At 39.4% G+C, this 14,239-nt stretch overlaps 1 protein-coding gene across 7 annotated transcripts in view; it reads left to right on the forward strand.

Annotated features, from left to right (window-relative positions):
- The window catches only part of Arms (Ankyrin repeat-rich membrane spanning), a 26,401-nt gene continuing 12,162 nt past the window's right edge, over positions 1 to 14,239 (forward strand). Inside the window, exons 1-2 of one of the 7 annotated variants that reach the window (XM_070672283.1) lie at positions 1 to 136; positions 732 to 802. Coding sequence is in view for 5 of the 7 variants with exons in the window: in XM_070672278.1 (XP_070528379.1) it covers positions 12,789 to 14,015 (1,227 nt within the window). In the remaining 2 variants the exon portion in view is untranslated. Of the gene's footprint in view, positions 137 to 239; positions 529 to 731; positions 803 to 1,028; positions 1,832 to 2,672; positions 3,032 to 5,478; positions 5,892 to 6,106; positions 8,986 to 12,303; positions 14,016 to 14,239 lie in introns of those variants that run through there. The other 6 variants (XM_070672284.1, XM_070672280.1, XM_070672281.1 and 3 more) reach the window with 6 other exon arrangements.

Raw genomic sequence — 14,239 nt, forward strand, 5'->3', positions numbered from 1 at the left:
TGTGGCCTTGCGACGTCAATCGACGAGACATGTAATCGCAGCGTGTGGAAATCGTGGCTGACTTACGTAATCGTACGCGTGGGTCGTGAGCCGGCTGAAAGATCGGTGGCCTCCTCGGGGGAATCCTTCCGCCCAGGTGAGGTTAGGGTGCCGAGATATCGTCGTCCCTATGACGTCGCTCCTTTGTGTTTCGCTCTTTTGGGATCGTGACGAATCGAGCCCCGCGTTATCTATGCCGTACTACACGCGTACGCGTGTCTTGTCTGTTATAAACATCTCTTATCATCGTTCGGATAAGGAACAGCATTTGTAAAACGACTGCGTCGTAGTAGGAAACCGCCTCGGTTTACTTGACGACTGTGTTACTTCCTCTCGCGAAATAAGCACGCGAGATTGAGGCGTTAGATGATATCTAGGAGTTATTCAGTTAATGGGATTTGAATGGTTAATTATTTTGTTAAACCACTCGGCGGGAACTCTTTTTTTCAAATAGCAAGAGATGCACGAGGAATGAAGGCATGGAGAGAGGTAGATATATCTCTTCGAGCACTCGGTGAAAAATTAAATCTCGATATCACATGAATTTTATATTTTATTAGCAATTTTTTTTTATTGTTACAAGCTGTTTGCGAATCCGAATTAATTACTCCCGAACCCTTTTTAAAAATAAGTAATTACAGTATAATATAATTTTTTCAACAGCTAATTATACCTTGTTTTTAATTTTTCAGGCATATGAAGGTGCATTTTCTTCTACATGACGACGTCGGATCTTTTAAGGATACAATTTTTCATTTAGTTGGTAAGTCATTTTGCTTTTTAATTACTTAACTAATAAACGAATTAATTGAATAGTTTGCGGACAAAAAAAATCAAATTTAATAATTGCTAATTGCAATCATAAAAGTATGCAAAGATTCTAAGTAAAGAATTTTTTTTTATTGTATTAAAAATTCAGTAATTCAACTTGTTTTAATTATTACAGGCATTAATTTTGTAACGTTCTTATATTAAAAAAAAAAAATTTTATTTTAATCACAAAAATTTATACAAAGTGTGAATTTGAGAAACGAATCAAAAGCGTTATTTGCGGTAAATAATGATTATGTTACACAGTTGAAAAATAATTAATGAGCAACGTGCGTTAAAAGACTCATTAAAACGTGATCAAAATTAATGATTACTTAAAACAATCTTGCATAAAATTAATGCCTGTATTTATCCTCGTCTACGTGGAAATCGATCGCACGATGCATCGATTGCATAAATGGAATGTAGATATGAGTTCTAAGGAAATTACATAACGCGATTGGCATTCACTCTAATCAACGAGACATTAAATCGATGAAGATTAATCCCCATAAAATACACTTTCAGCATGTCCTTTGTACGTCAATTGATCAATCTATGTATATTAATTACGAAACGTCGAGCGCAAATGTTCTTTTTACCAAAAATAATGAGCGAGGAAGGTTTTTTTATTTGCATTCTTCTTTGGGCGGGATAACTCATTTAATCTTGAAGATCAGGGTGTAATTATATACATAGCCGTTTGTTCGCGCTCGGAATTTAATTTGAAAAGCGTTGATGCGTATCTCGCGTTTTGAATACGACAATGCTTATAGGATATCGTATGTAAATACATATCGCATGATACGCGTCTCTAGTCACTCGTCGAAATCGTCGTCGAATTGGTAGTACTCAGATCCTCTGTTTGCGAAAAATGTTGCACGAAGATGATTCGGCGTCCGGATCTGGATTAATGTCTCCAAAATGGAACGTGTCTTGGAATCCCATGTCGTGGTTCAACTCTAACGCAGACCCCGATTTGGTAAATAATTCTTTTGAAACGTTATAAGTCGCGTAATTGAGTTGGTGGTACGTTGCCTTCGTTTTCGGATCATAAGCGAGCTGAGTTGCCTATTTCTGTTGTTATCAATCGAAGTCTTCTAGATGTGTATGACTTTTTAAAGATATAATGGATATTATTATGTCATATCGCGTTGAAAAATAATTCCGTAGCAGATAGTGGCAATATCTTTGATCACCTTGATTACCTTGATCACGCTAAGGTTTAGGTACAGGTTTCTTTCTGTGTTAGTCAGGTAACGGGTCTTCATTGTTGGCAAACGTACATGCCGCATATATGTCGTCCCGTTACCCATTCTATCCTTAAATATACATTTGCTATGCTAGATTCTTCATTGATACTTGTTTAGTCTGGTACAGCTGATGCATTCAGCGATCAGCTGTTTGTACTTATAGACAGCATGCGACTCTCAGAATGTCGATTACTCATCACGAAATTTTTTCGAAGTTGAACTTAATTTTATCTAAAAGTGTTTGATAAATAATTTCTATGAACGTGATTTTTTAGAATATTTTTTAATAGAGATGAGGGAGAACAATTTTTTCCTCATCGTTCTCTTACGTTCTCCCATGATGATGACGTTGCTCCCGATACGTATTACTCCCCTCTTTCTTTTTCGCATCACCTGGCGAACGGACCAGCCACGTGGCTGGTCGCCCACACGCTGGTGTCAGGTAGTAGTGTTGTTGCCTCCGGTCAATTGTTCTCTCGGCCACAGTACGCGAAGGATGTTGCGCCGCTCGGTCGCTCGACATCAGCTTCGCCGAGCGAGTTAGCTTCTCAAACTATCGTTTTCAATCGCAGGGTTTTTCTTTTTTTTTTTTTACTGTCCTAATTTCATCGTTCAGTGCGCGAGGATTCTTTTATCGTTTATGTATTTTTCGAGCAACGCTGCCGTTCGAAGAAAATCATGAGGATAAATTAAAGAGTCGTAATAAAAAATAAAAAAATTTTTTTTTATTAAAATTAAACTGAACTGCACAATTTAATCAAAGATTAAGTGAATACTGTGTTCGTCGATATTTAATAACGTTTTGTGATAGTTGTATAAATTTCTGTTTACTGGCAGATTGAATATTGTGAGAAAATTAATCGCGCTCTTTTGGCTAATATAAAATCATATGTTAGCACAGTTGATAGACGTGCGTAACATTTCGAAAGGTGATATATATTTGCATATGTGATTCTTAACGACACGCAGACGTAATATCCTTCGAATCAAGGAAATTTCCAGTGATCGAACATGAATAAGTAAAAGAAGATTCTCATTAACGATATACACGACGGTTCTACACACAAGTCGTGACGTTTTTGCAAATTGCGTGACGTCAAGAGTCGTGATAGTCGTGACGATCGTGACTAACGTGACCTATCGCTTCGTTTGGCGAATGATTAAAAGACCAAGTCTTCGATCCTTGACCTCGATCTACTTTGTAGGAGTTTATGATGACTGTTCCACTGCGCCCTTAAGCTATACTGGCGGCAGTATTTCTCGTAGTTTGTTTTTATGACAAGAGGTAAACTTGCGTTCAATTTCGCTATTGATAACTGAAAGATATTCCATTATTCGCCTCGGCAAATTCATCGTTTTAAAAGTATAGTCTCTAATGTTTTTTTCAGAGATAAGGCATCATTCTGTTTGTAAAAATTGTTCTGAAAATATTTCTCGCTTCCGATGAGAAGATATCTTTTAATATTATAATTTTGATGGCATTCAGTTTTATTTATAATTAAGTTTGTCGGAAATAATTTTGGTCGCACATTTTAAAACTAGACTCGTTTTATAAAATGTATTTTTTAATATTTTTATGAAAGGAAGTAGACAAATGTATCGATAACAAAGCCGACATTTAATTATTTAGTTATTAACGTTATCGCAAGGTCATTATTTACAAACGATGGGAATTTCTTGCGTACTTCGGACTTTTACTGTTCGATCGTCTTCCTTGTCCTATATATTCGCGAAGCGCGTGGCCTGAATTCACCCAATTTACTTTTCGCGGAACGTCTGATATCGTCGAAGTAGCGCGAAAATAATTCGCGGCACGCATTCCAGTGAGATATGTCAACGTTTTTAGCGAAATAACTTGTTGTTTGTGTCCTAAAATAAAATCGAAGCGACGTTACCGCAAAAAAAACGTTGTGTAACGGACCGTGCTATCCTATTTCTACGTCTGCAAAGTTGACTTCCCATTTTCCGAAACTCGAGGGAAAAAAATTTTGAGTTTTGATAGCGTCTGTGAAAGTTTTAGAGTTCCCTATTGTTTTTCGAAAAAATTCTTTTAAACCATTAAAACATTTGAAAAAAAAAAAAGAAAAAAAAGCAGACGGCAGCTTTATGTAATTTTTTCTTTTTTAATTTAATAAAATTCAGACTATTATATTTTTCCGATTAACAGTAAATAAAATAAATTATTAATATTAATTTTAAAATGCATATAATACTCATTAATTTGCCAAAAATATTTTGCACGCGTTGTCAGGTGCGGAAACGTGACTGCTTATCAGACACTCGAGAGACAAATGATACGAACTAAGGCGATAAATAACCGACAACGAGGAGATAAAACGCGTGCGTGCAAAAGCGTTGGCGATCACGTTCACGTACGCATATTTACCTTCATTTTCCTCCCGGTAGTGCAGCAGTGAAAGCGCGATCTTTATAGTGCGCGGATCAGCTGATCCATCGATCCTCTCGCGCGATCGATTATTTGACTTGATAACACTTTATCTTTGACTAGATAATTATATTTTAAAATCGTCTTTTTAATCGCGACTTCTAATCTATTGGTATCCTGTCGCGAATTATCGAAATCGTGCGCGCGTTATTGATCGTTTGCAATAATTACAAGCCGATAACTTCTTGACGTTTCTTACCTTTATATGCAATTAATGAAAAATCAAGCCGGACGCAGCAGACTTCGGACCGAGCGAAATAATATTTATTATTACTGCCAGAAGTGATCGTTATTAAATGGAAAATTATATTACCGTATTGAACAATTGAAATTTTATACATCGTAACGACAATCGTTGTCTTTGCAAAAATCCCATCGACAGTTGTGCGCAAATACGGGTGTGTCCGGCTTTTTCGAAAAACTCGGTGTAATTGGTGCAAGATAAAGCGCGTTTAATCTAGTATAATTCAAAATTTTATTACTTTTGAGAATATCTAAATCCCAGACTGATTCTTGCGGTATCTTTTATCTACTCTCAGCGGTACAGTAACGAAATAAAATATCAACGAGGAAACGAAAGTTCTTAATAATTGCGAGCCTCGAGAATGTTTCCCCCGTTTCTTAAATTTATGTTAATTACGGTTTTACGTGATTGATATTTGTGTGCAATTTTACGGAAATTGCGAAAATCACGATGACACGGTGTGTCCGCGCAGCGAACGATATCGCGTACTCGCTACGCTTCTAGGCATCCTTGAGGCTACCGAGAAGAAGCTCAAGGTAAACGCAATATTCAACGGATAATTAGTCCTGCGTTTTCCTTGCCGCGAGGTAACGATTTTGAGAATCAACTTGGCACGGTACGATCGTCACGACGCGACGCCCAGATCTCGCGCTAAGTTCCGCTTCGTCGAATGTGTGATTAATTAGGCAATTAGGATTAACTGAGGTGTAACGTCTGGTGCAACGTTATGACGAACATGAAACGGTGCCACGTCTCAAATATCGGGCATGGCTCCTCTTCACCTCGCTGTGAAAAATCTTGAAGTCGAGGCTAATTCACCGCGAATGTGCAGTAAGAATTTAAACGGCGTATCTTTAATTCCGGGACGATCGCGAGTGGTGGCAATAGATCGTGAAACTTTTCGCGTTGGAGGATCCAAATTGTTTGTCGGGATACGATTATTCTCAAAATGTCGCATTCGCGAGCGAAGACCAGAGTGCTCGGTGACAAGACCTACAAACATGTTACTGGGACGGGAGAATGTCGCAGAAATCAATTTTCTCTGTTGAAAGGACGGCCTCAAAACATCGTACATCGTCTGGAGCATCGGTTCCACGAGGTAACGTTGCTTGGAGAAATATTACGCGAGCGCTTACCTTTTCCGGGAATATTTCTCGTAGAAAAAAATTTAGAAGCTGTTTGTTTCTATTATTTAAAAAATTGATATAACTGTACATTTTTAGAATAGTTTTTTTTTTAATAAATACCTATTATCAGCTTGCGAAGTAACTTGCGTAACAGAATTTTTTTTTTTTTATTCTAATTCGCGAACAAGTGACTAACGACTAGGTAAACTATTTTGCACGGTCTGTAAGTTATTAATATTATGATCGTAACAAGAAGTATATGCAAGGATCGTAAAAAAGAATTCAACAAGCAAGCGACTTTTGTACTTCGCGGAATCCAATTATCGCGTGTTCTCGATCGTTTGCTAAAATTATTGTTTGGTACGTGCCAAGATAATCGCACGACGAACGTCAGTGGAACATTGTTTCGCGTTTTCCGAGTGACCCATTCTCTATTTTCTGTCGCTGAATGGTCCAGAGCTACGTCATTTATATTGTCGGAATTTTTTCCGCGGAGTCACGGACGATTCTCTCGTTTAACGACACGTTTTCAGTGACGCGGAACACGCAATTCTCTCATCCGACGGCATCTTTTCGTCCGACGACCATTGGTTACGATCTGTGCTTTCACCGTGGATCAGAGTGTCGGAACGACTACCGCGAATATACGTAAAGCGCAATTTGCACGTGACCAAGATTAAGTTCCACGGTGCAACTTTAACCGTTAATTATGGACATTACGCGCCAGGAAACGTGGGAGACTTGAAAAACTCTTACGAAAGACAGACAAGAAAAGTAGAAATAATTATTCCTTGTGCACACTTGCGTCTGTATTTTTTTTTTTTAATTTTTTTAATTTTTTAAATTTCTCAGTATTGAGTAGTGCAGAACCAGATTTTTATTAGTTTTAACACCGCGAATTTTATTATTTGATTTTCCGTATTATCCTTCTCTTCGCGGGTATAAGCAGTTGCAGGATTTATTTTCGGGTACCCTCAGGAGATTGTGCCAATGCACGCCGCAAATTTTGGGTGCGACGCTGATTAATGAGTCTCCGTTCTTTTTGGTGATGCCGGAGTCTTGCCAAATTTCTCATTATCATCGCTAGACATTAGACGCTTCTTGCCAAAATAGGCCGCGACTCTCGATGCAGGATATCCGATTCTTCAGACGTTACGTGAGCGAGTTTACTAGAATTAAAATTTATCTTTTATCCGATGAATGGCTGAAGCAATTCGCGAATTCTATCGAAAGATGTCTCGCCCGCGTTGCATTCTAATTTTAGCTAATTATTATTTTGAGAAACTGCGAGTCACTGCCCACGCGGCGTTCATTAACGAATGATATTCTATCTCTCTTTTAATTGTGATTTCGACGTCCGTGTGGTGCAGAGAGATAAGCCATATTTTCAGAAATAATTCTCCACGACTCTAAGAGAATAAAATTGTTCTTTGAACCCGCGTAGTTATCGTTTATTTTATTATTCTCCATTACTCTTTTAATTAAATTCTCTTTTCCTCGAAAACAGTTGTGCTCTCTTTTTAATATTTCTCCAAATTTACGATTCTAAGACTATTGGTAAGCTTGACATCTCAATTGGTCTTCTGTATTGGCATATCTCGAGATAGGATATCTCGAGGAATGGCCGCGTCTTATCGTTGTTCCGAGATATTGATAATTGGTTGTACATGGCGTTTGCCTTGGATCTCGTATCTTCCTCGACAGTGGTTCATCGCACGCGGCGCGTATCATCATCCTTTTACTTCGCGTTGATTCACTTCGAGGTCGTGAAACTCCTTGCAATCGTCAACCGGGATGCTTCTTGACCGCTGTTGACTTCCTCAAACGCGCCGGTTTGTCATTTACGAGCGATTTCTACGCGAGTGATAATTTTATTCCCCCTGATAATTAATGACCTATCCGTCGTGTTGGAAGAGCGCAGTTTTTCCGCCACGCGTAGAAAGAGTAACGAGAGAGCTTTTCCACAGTTTACCCTGCGCGGCTCTCACGAGGAGTGACTCTCCGCGGATGAAACACGTCAGCGAATCTGCAAGATTGACGTAGGCATGTACAAGAAAAACAAATATCGTTATTCGCGAAGCGAAAACGGCTTTTTCGAGGATTCGTGAGAGTTTGCCAAGAATCTTTCCGAGAACGTCCGCGCGGAGGGTCCGTTTGCGATTAAAATCCTCGCCGTGGTGCGGAATGCAAAAATGTGCTTGCGCGAGACAACGTACTCGGTAGAAGTGTGCGATTTTCCAAAGCGAAGCGATTTATCCTGGATATTTCTGTCTATATATTTTTTTATTCGTAATATTTTTTGTGCGTCCGAACGGATTCGCGCCTGCGGATAATAGTTTAAATCCCGAGAAAATAATGTGACGGAGAAGTTCTCTCGCGTGACTCCCCGTGTGTCGTGAACCGATAGGATTTCTTTTATTTCACCGTGTCACAGTGCGATTAATGGTACGCCGATGTTGCTGCGTCTCGGTGGATCGAGCTCGCGGCGTAAATCCGTGCAGCTAGCGCTCGTGGAAATTTACTACGTAGCTAATCAGACGCAACACGCGTTGAACGTTTGACGCGTACCTAATTAGTGTCGCTTCTGTTTGCGAAAAGGAACCGCAAACAAGCGGGACGAGCCAACTCGTGTGACGAAACGGTATCCTGTGAATAAAATGGTCAATTTTACATTCAACAAGTGCGCCGAAAGGGAATCGTTTGATAAACGTTTGCATTTTTAAATCACATGCGCTTGTAATCGAAACAATTAAGGTCCGCTTTTTTAGCAATTATAATGGATCGAACGACTGTGTAATTATTACATTTCAAGGAAGCAATTAATTATATTAGTGAAGAAAGTAAAAGCGCATTTATTCTTAATTGCACGCGATTAATTGGCGCGGATTTAACGCCGATCTCCGTTCCATGGAGAATTCGAATGAAAAAACGAAGCTGCTGAATGATAGCCAGCGAAATGCATCCTTCCCGTTCTTGTCGTTGTCGCAAAGATCTAGCAGGACGTACGGATCCGTTTCTTCGACGTGTCAGCAAGCCATTCAATCTTTTTGGAGCAGGAGCAAACAGGTAGATGATAGAGATTTATATGCGAGTTGCATCTCGTACAACATTTTTGTCACGTGTGTTTTTTTCGAATGCAATATGAAAGGGATGCACGGATCCACGTCGTTTTCTCTAATGGGAACATCTTTCCGTATTAAAAGAGAAATGCTTCAGTATTTCGTCTTCGTATGTCTGAGATCTTTTTGATCTCCTTAACTTTAGCTCCTGCGAGGGTGATTCGTATATTTAACAGTGCGAATGCGAATAGAATTATCTTAGAGCATCTTCACTGGTAGACGCCGCAGCTTTTCCCGAACCTAGCTTTATGAATGAAACTCTTTTGCTCTTTACTACGATGGACGTGCCAAGATTTAGTGGGGACGCGGTTCTCGTGATAAATGACATAGGCAACACGCGGTGTCGAGAGGTGTCTCTTACGAGCGACAATGACGACAGCTCGATGGCAGACTCGGTGTCTGAGATAATAGCATTACGAGCGTCGCATCTATCCGGGTGGTATTTCCAAAGCAAACAACTCACGTGGCGAAATGAATCACGCGATCGGCGGTATTTGCATTTTGTTTCGAACGGCGAATACCAAGTGGATATTTTGCGCTAATATTTACCACGATGTTTGTACCGTCTCCGCTCGGAATAAATAGCATTAGATATTTTAACCCGCTCGGAATCTGTTTTCGCCCACGGCGTAAAATCGTGCAGAAGATGTCGAAATTGCGAATGCCGAGTCGAAATTATATGCGCCGCGAAGACGGACGTCTTCCTCCGACAGCAAAAATCCCACTTTGGCGTACCTGCAAAAATAACTTCTAGAAATTTGTAATTAGAAAACGCGAAAAACAAATACACGTTGCAAGATTTTATATATATATTTATTTTATTTTATTTTATTTTATTATTTTTAAAGCTTTGAAGGAGTATCACGTAAATTAGTCGCATAAATGAGTTATATAATATGATAAGAACAGAAAAAGTGGGAGAGAGAGGCAGAGGGAGAAAGAAGGCATCATATGCATAATCTTTGTCACATAATTACAAATGCTTCATCGGTTTCCAATAATCGTCTAGCTGTCAATATACTTATCTTTTACACGTGACGTGTCGTCTCGACGACAAGGACAGGAACGTTATTTATAATATAAACTATAAACGGATAAAGCATCGATAATTTCAAGAGCTATTAATATTATCAACGTGCATCTGCAATAAATTGTAATAAATATGTATATGAAACCGCAAAGCCTTCGAATTTAACATTTGTAACAGAAAATAGAAATATAATGTACATTTCCAGCTCGATTAAAGTATTCCACGTAACAACAACCTCCTCGATCCTTTTAGGAGCGTGAGAAAATTATTTTTTAACGATAAAAACAACTCTCTTTCGAGAGTTCTATTTTGAAAGTGAATTAAAGTGGTGTGGCGTTGAAGCTTTCAGTTGTGTTGGAACTTTAAATTAAATTTCTAGTAGAGAACTTTTATAGCGATACTTCACGATTAAGCTTGTTTCCCAGAACGCCAATATTATATAACGATTGTAACTAAATTTAAATCAAATTTTTTTTTTGTTTTCTGTTTTATCAAGTAACGAAATTCAATTCGGCAAAAGCTTTGTCGTTGAATAACGCGAAAAGCGATAGCGATGTTAGCTCGACACGCTTTGCTGCGTATCGGTACGGCGATGGTGATAGTGTACCGCCGAACAACACCACGTCATTTCGTTTTATGAAGCACAGTAAAGTTCCGCATACACAAATTAATTGCTTTACCAAGAGCTTTAATTGGCCGGGATTAACGCGAGAACTAACCGCGGCAAGTGCTTTTAAAAAACAATTATGTCCGAAGCAAAGAAGAGAACCCTTTATAAACGATTTAGAGTCTTTATGTCATTTTATCATTTATATTATTTATAATATAATTTAAATAATTTTGTAATTTTTTCTAAAAGTAAATTTCTTAATTAATTTTCTAAATCCATAAACTTTTATTTCTATTTTGCTGTCTTTGTTTTATAATGTTGTTTTTCTATTTTTTTTTTTTTTTTAATATTATTTTTTTTACGTACAGCTAACTCTTGATTCATTATTCGTCACGTAGCGGTCGTGTTCAAACTTTTCTCCGATTACGCTTCCGTTAGTTGTTCGATCAGTTTTCACAAGCAACTTTTAGTATTCGAGGTTTTATTTCAGTCGCACGTGTCTAACGATGAATAAAGACTTGATTAACTTATATAATTAATTATCGCGTCAAACAAACCGAGAGTTTGTCCGTTATTTAATTACGCATTTTCCGCCGACGAAACTTTTTTAATCGAGTTTTTAACCAAAGGCGGATACGCCGATAGATTAAAAAAAAAAATGTAATTTTATCGTCATCCGCTTATCAGGGTTTATTGTTTAATCAAATCGCCGCCGCGTTAAATCCATAATGCAACCGTGGAGATTAACCGTGGAAGATTACAGTGTAATCAAATCCTGGTATCTTATAGTGCCGTTATTGGTGACGTTACTGACATTCTGTATTTTTTTCGCTATTATCTTGAAACATATGTATGCTCCTCTCTGTCTCTTCCTGTCTCTCTCTCTTTGCCAAGACCGGAACTTTGCTTCGAACAATTTTGTATAGATTCCGATGTAGTGACATAATTTACGCGCCACTTGGTCTTTTGTGTGAAATATAAAAACGACGTAGAGATCAGGCTCATTAAAAAAAAAAAAAAAAAAAAGGGTTTGTTTAGGAAGCTAAAAACGTGCAAATTTGTTGCAAATTTGTCATGTTATTTCTTTAAAACTATTTCAACGGTTGCATCTTTCAACATTGTACGCTATCTCGAGTAGTCCCTTTTTGTCTACCGTGAAATTAATTGTACAGATTCTATTTATAGAGACAATTGCACCCGCGTATCTCAATATTGAGCTAAGGCGCCATATATCGCCGCGAAAGGAAAACAGTTTCCATGCCGCAAAGCTTACAGTACTGATGGCACACAGCACGCGCCGTTACGCGATTCAATGTATATGTACGTGAAATTAAAGAGATCCCACCGCGATATATAAATGTCGCGCGATGTACCCGCTGTACGTTGTTCTCGAGCGATTTGCTGGCGTCGTCGGTGTTCCGCTCGGTCACAATTCCGAGACGACACTCTGCAATTGTCTTCCAATCGACGAGGCAGAAGTCGCGCGAGCGTCGTGAAACTGTTCGACCGTTAGATCAGCAAGACTCGATCAGCTGGACCACGCGAATTGGAAACGATGCTGCGACTCACCACTCTCAGGGTCCGTTTCTCACGGTATACCGACAAAATAATCTTACAGTCGATTTCCTTGGGGAGATTTAACCCTCTGTGTAACGGGGACTCGAAGCTATCCTAGTTCGCCGAGTTTCGATTCTTTAAAGCCGAGGATACGCGGAAAATAACATCTGTGCTCGATCGCAATCGAATGGTTTTACCTCGCCTCGGAAATTGAGCCTCTCCGAATCGCGCTGATTTTAACGTTTGATTCAACTGTATCTTTTTTTTTTTTTTTCAGTTATTGTTAGTTATATGTAGATATATTTAAAACGTTAATTTATTAGCATTAAATTAATGTGCATTAACGTAACGTTAAAATAATGCAATATATTATTTTAAATTACTTTTAAGGAACGTGATATTAAACTCGCACGAGTTATTATATTGATAATGACGAGAAAGAAGGCAAAAGTACTAAAACTTGGTGATCCTACGTGTGCGCGTGCTTTACTCACACCAGATAAACATTGTTTTTGATATTTGTACTGAGCAAAGACAGTTCGAAGAGAATGCGATGCGGAAGGCCAAAGACAAGCATATTAGAATCGCGTCGGCGTTCTTCTGCGACAGTTTTGACGAAGAAGATGACGAAGAGAAAGAGAAGAGAGCCTCGCCAACGAAAGAATTGGATAAAACTTGTTCTCCAACATCCTTTGAAGGCGACTCGATAAAATGCAGAGAAAAATCCAGCGTCGCAAAAGCGGAGGTTTCTTCGAAGCTGGCCGCACCTGATTTTGAATCCGCAGCTACCACCTTGTGCGCGGGAGTTCACACCTTTAAACCTTTGCACTCGGGTAACTCGTCGAACGAAATAGACGAACATGCAGTATCAAGTCGTTATAATACAAGAGAGGAACGTAACAAGGACAGCGCTGTAATGTCGAAAGTCGAAACGCAAAGACTAGTAATGCCGAAAACGAGTTCCGAGAGTACTTTCTTCGCGCTCAAGCGCGAGGAGTCACTTGCGAGGCTTCCGTCTTCATCAAGCAGGGACCATTCGACGTATACAAAATCACCCGCTGCGAACAGATCAAAGCACTCTCAATTGACGCCCGAATTTTTAGAGATTCCTTCAGGATCGAACTTTTGTTTCCCAACATTATCAGAGCAATCGATAACGAGCGCCAGAGAATCTTCCACGCAGTCTTCACCGGTGACTGCTATTCGAGATAGCTTCGACGAAAAGGCCAGCAAGAGCAGCGGTCGCAGGTCAACGTTACCGATGTCGAGTTCCGATTTGGATCAGTCTATCTTGTCAAATCCCGCGGCAGAGGCTGGACACAGGTCGCCGACCTTCAGGGATATTCTGGCCGGCACCAGCGTGAACCCGATCCGGAAATCCAGCATAGCAAACGCGGCTATTTGCTCGAGCCTCGCCCCGAGTTTGCTCGGAGCCATTCCCGGCGTACCGAATTCCCTTTTGCCGAACGGAGATTACAATCTGCAACGGAGTGCCACGCTGTCGAACTTATCAACCACTTCTACTACCGTCAGCGACGATACCTCCATCGGCAGAAGGCGTCGTAGATTGAGATCGTTTCTTCGTCTTCACATACCCGAGCCGCATTCGACGACCTGGCATGCCACCGACGAAGACTGCCATCATCACTTGCACAATCATCATCACCATTATCATCATGTGTTATCGCACATTCACGTACCCACCATCACCTTCACGGCACCGGCCACCGACGGTATCGGTCGCAAGTTTAACTTCGCCATTCGAAGGCACTCGCAGGCGGTTAGTGTAAAAAAAAAAAATATGCACGTCGCGTTTTCATTAACATTTTTTTTTTCGTTTTTATTAACATTTATTGAGAGTGTGAGCTGTCGGACGTTTTTGAGTTGGAAACTAGTGTTAACAAATAGCAATTTCGAAGATTAATATAAATTTGTGATACTTTGAAACATTTTTAAACTCGTATTTATGTCTAAAATCGATTGTACAAATTGCAGGTTTATTTT

Source organism: Cardiocondyla obscurior, linkage group LG25, assembly GCF_019399895.1.
Source record: "Cardiocondyla obscurior isolate alpha-2009 linkage group LG25, Cobs3.1, whole genome shotgun sequence".
NCBI classification, from domain to species: domain Eukaryota; kingdom Metazoa; phylum Arthropoda; class Insecta; order Hymenoptera; family Formicidae; genus Cardiocondyla; species Cardiocondyla obscurior.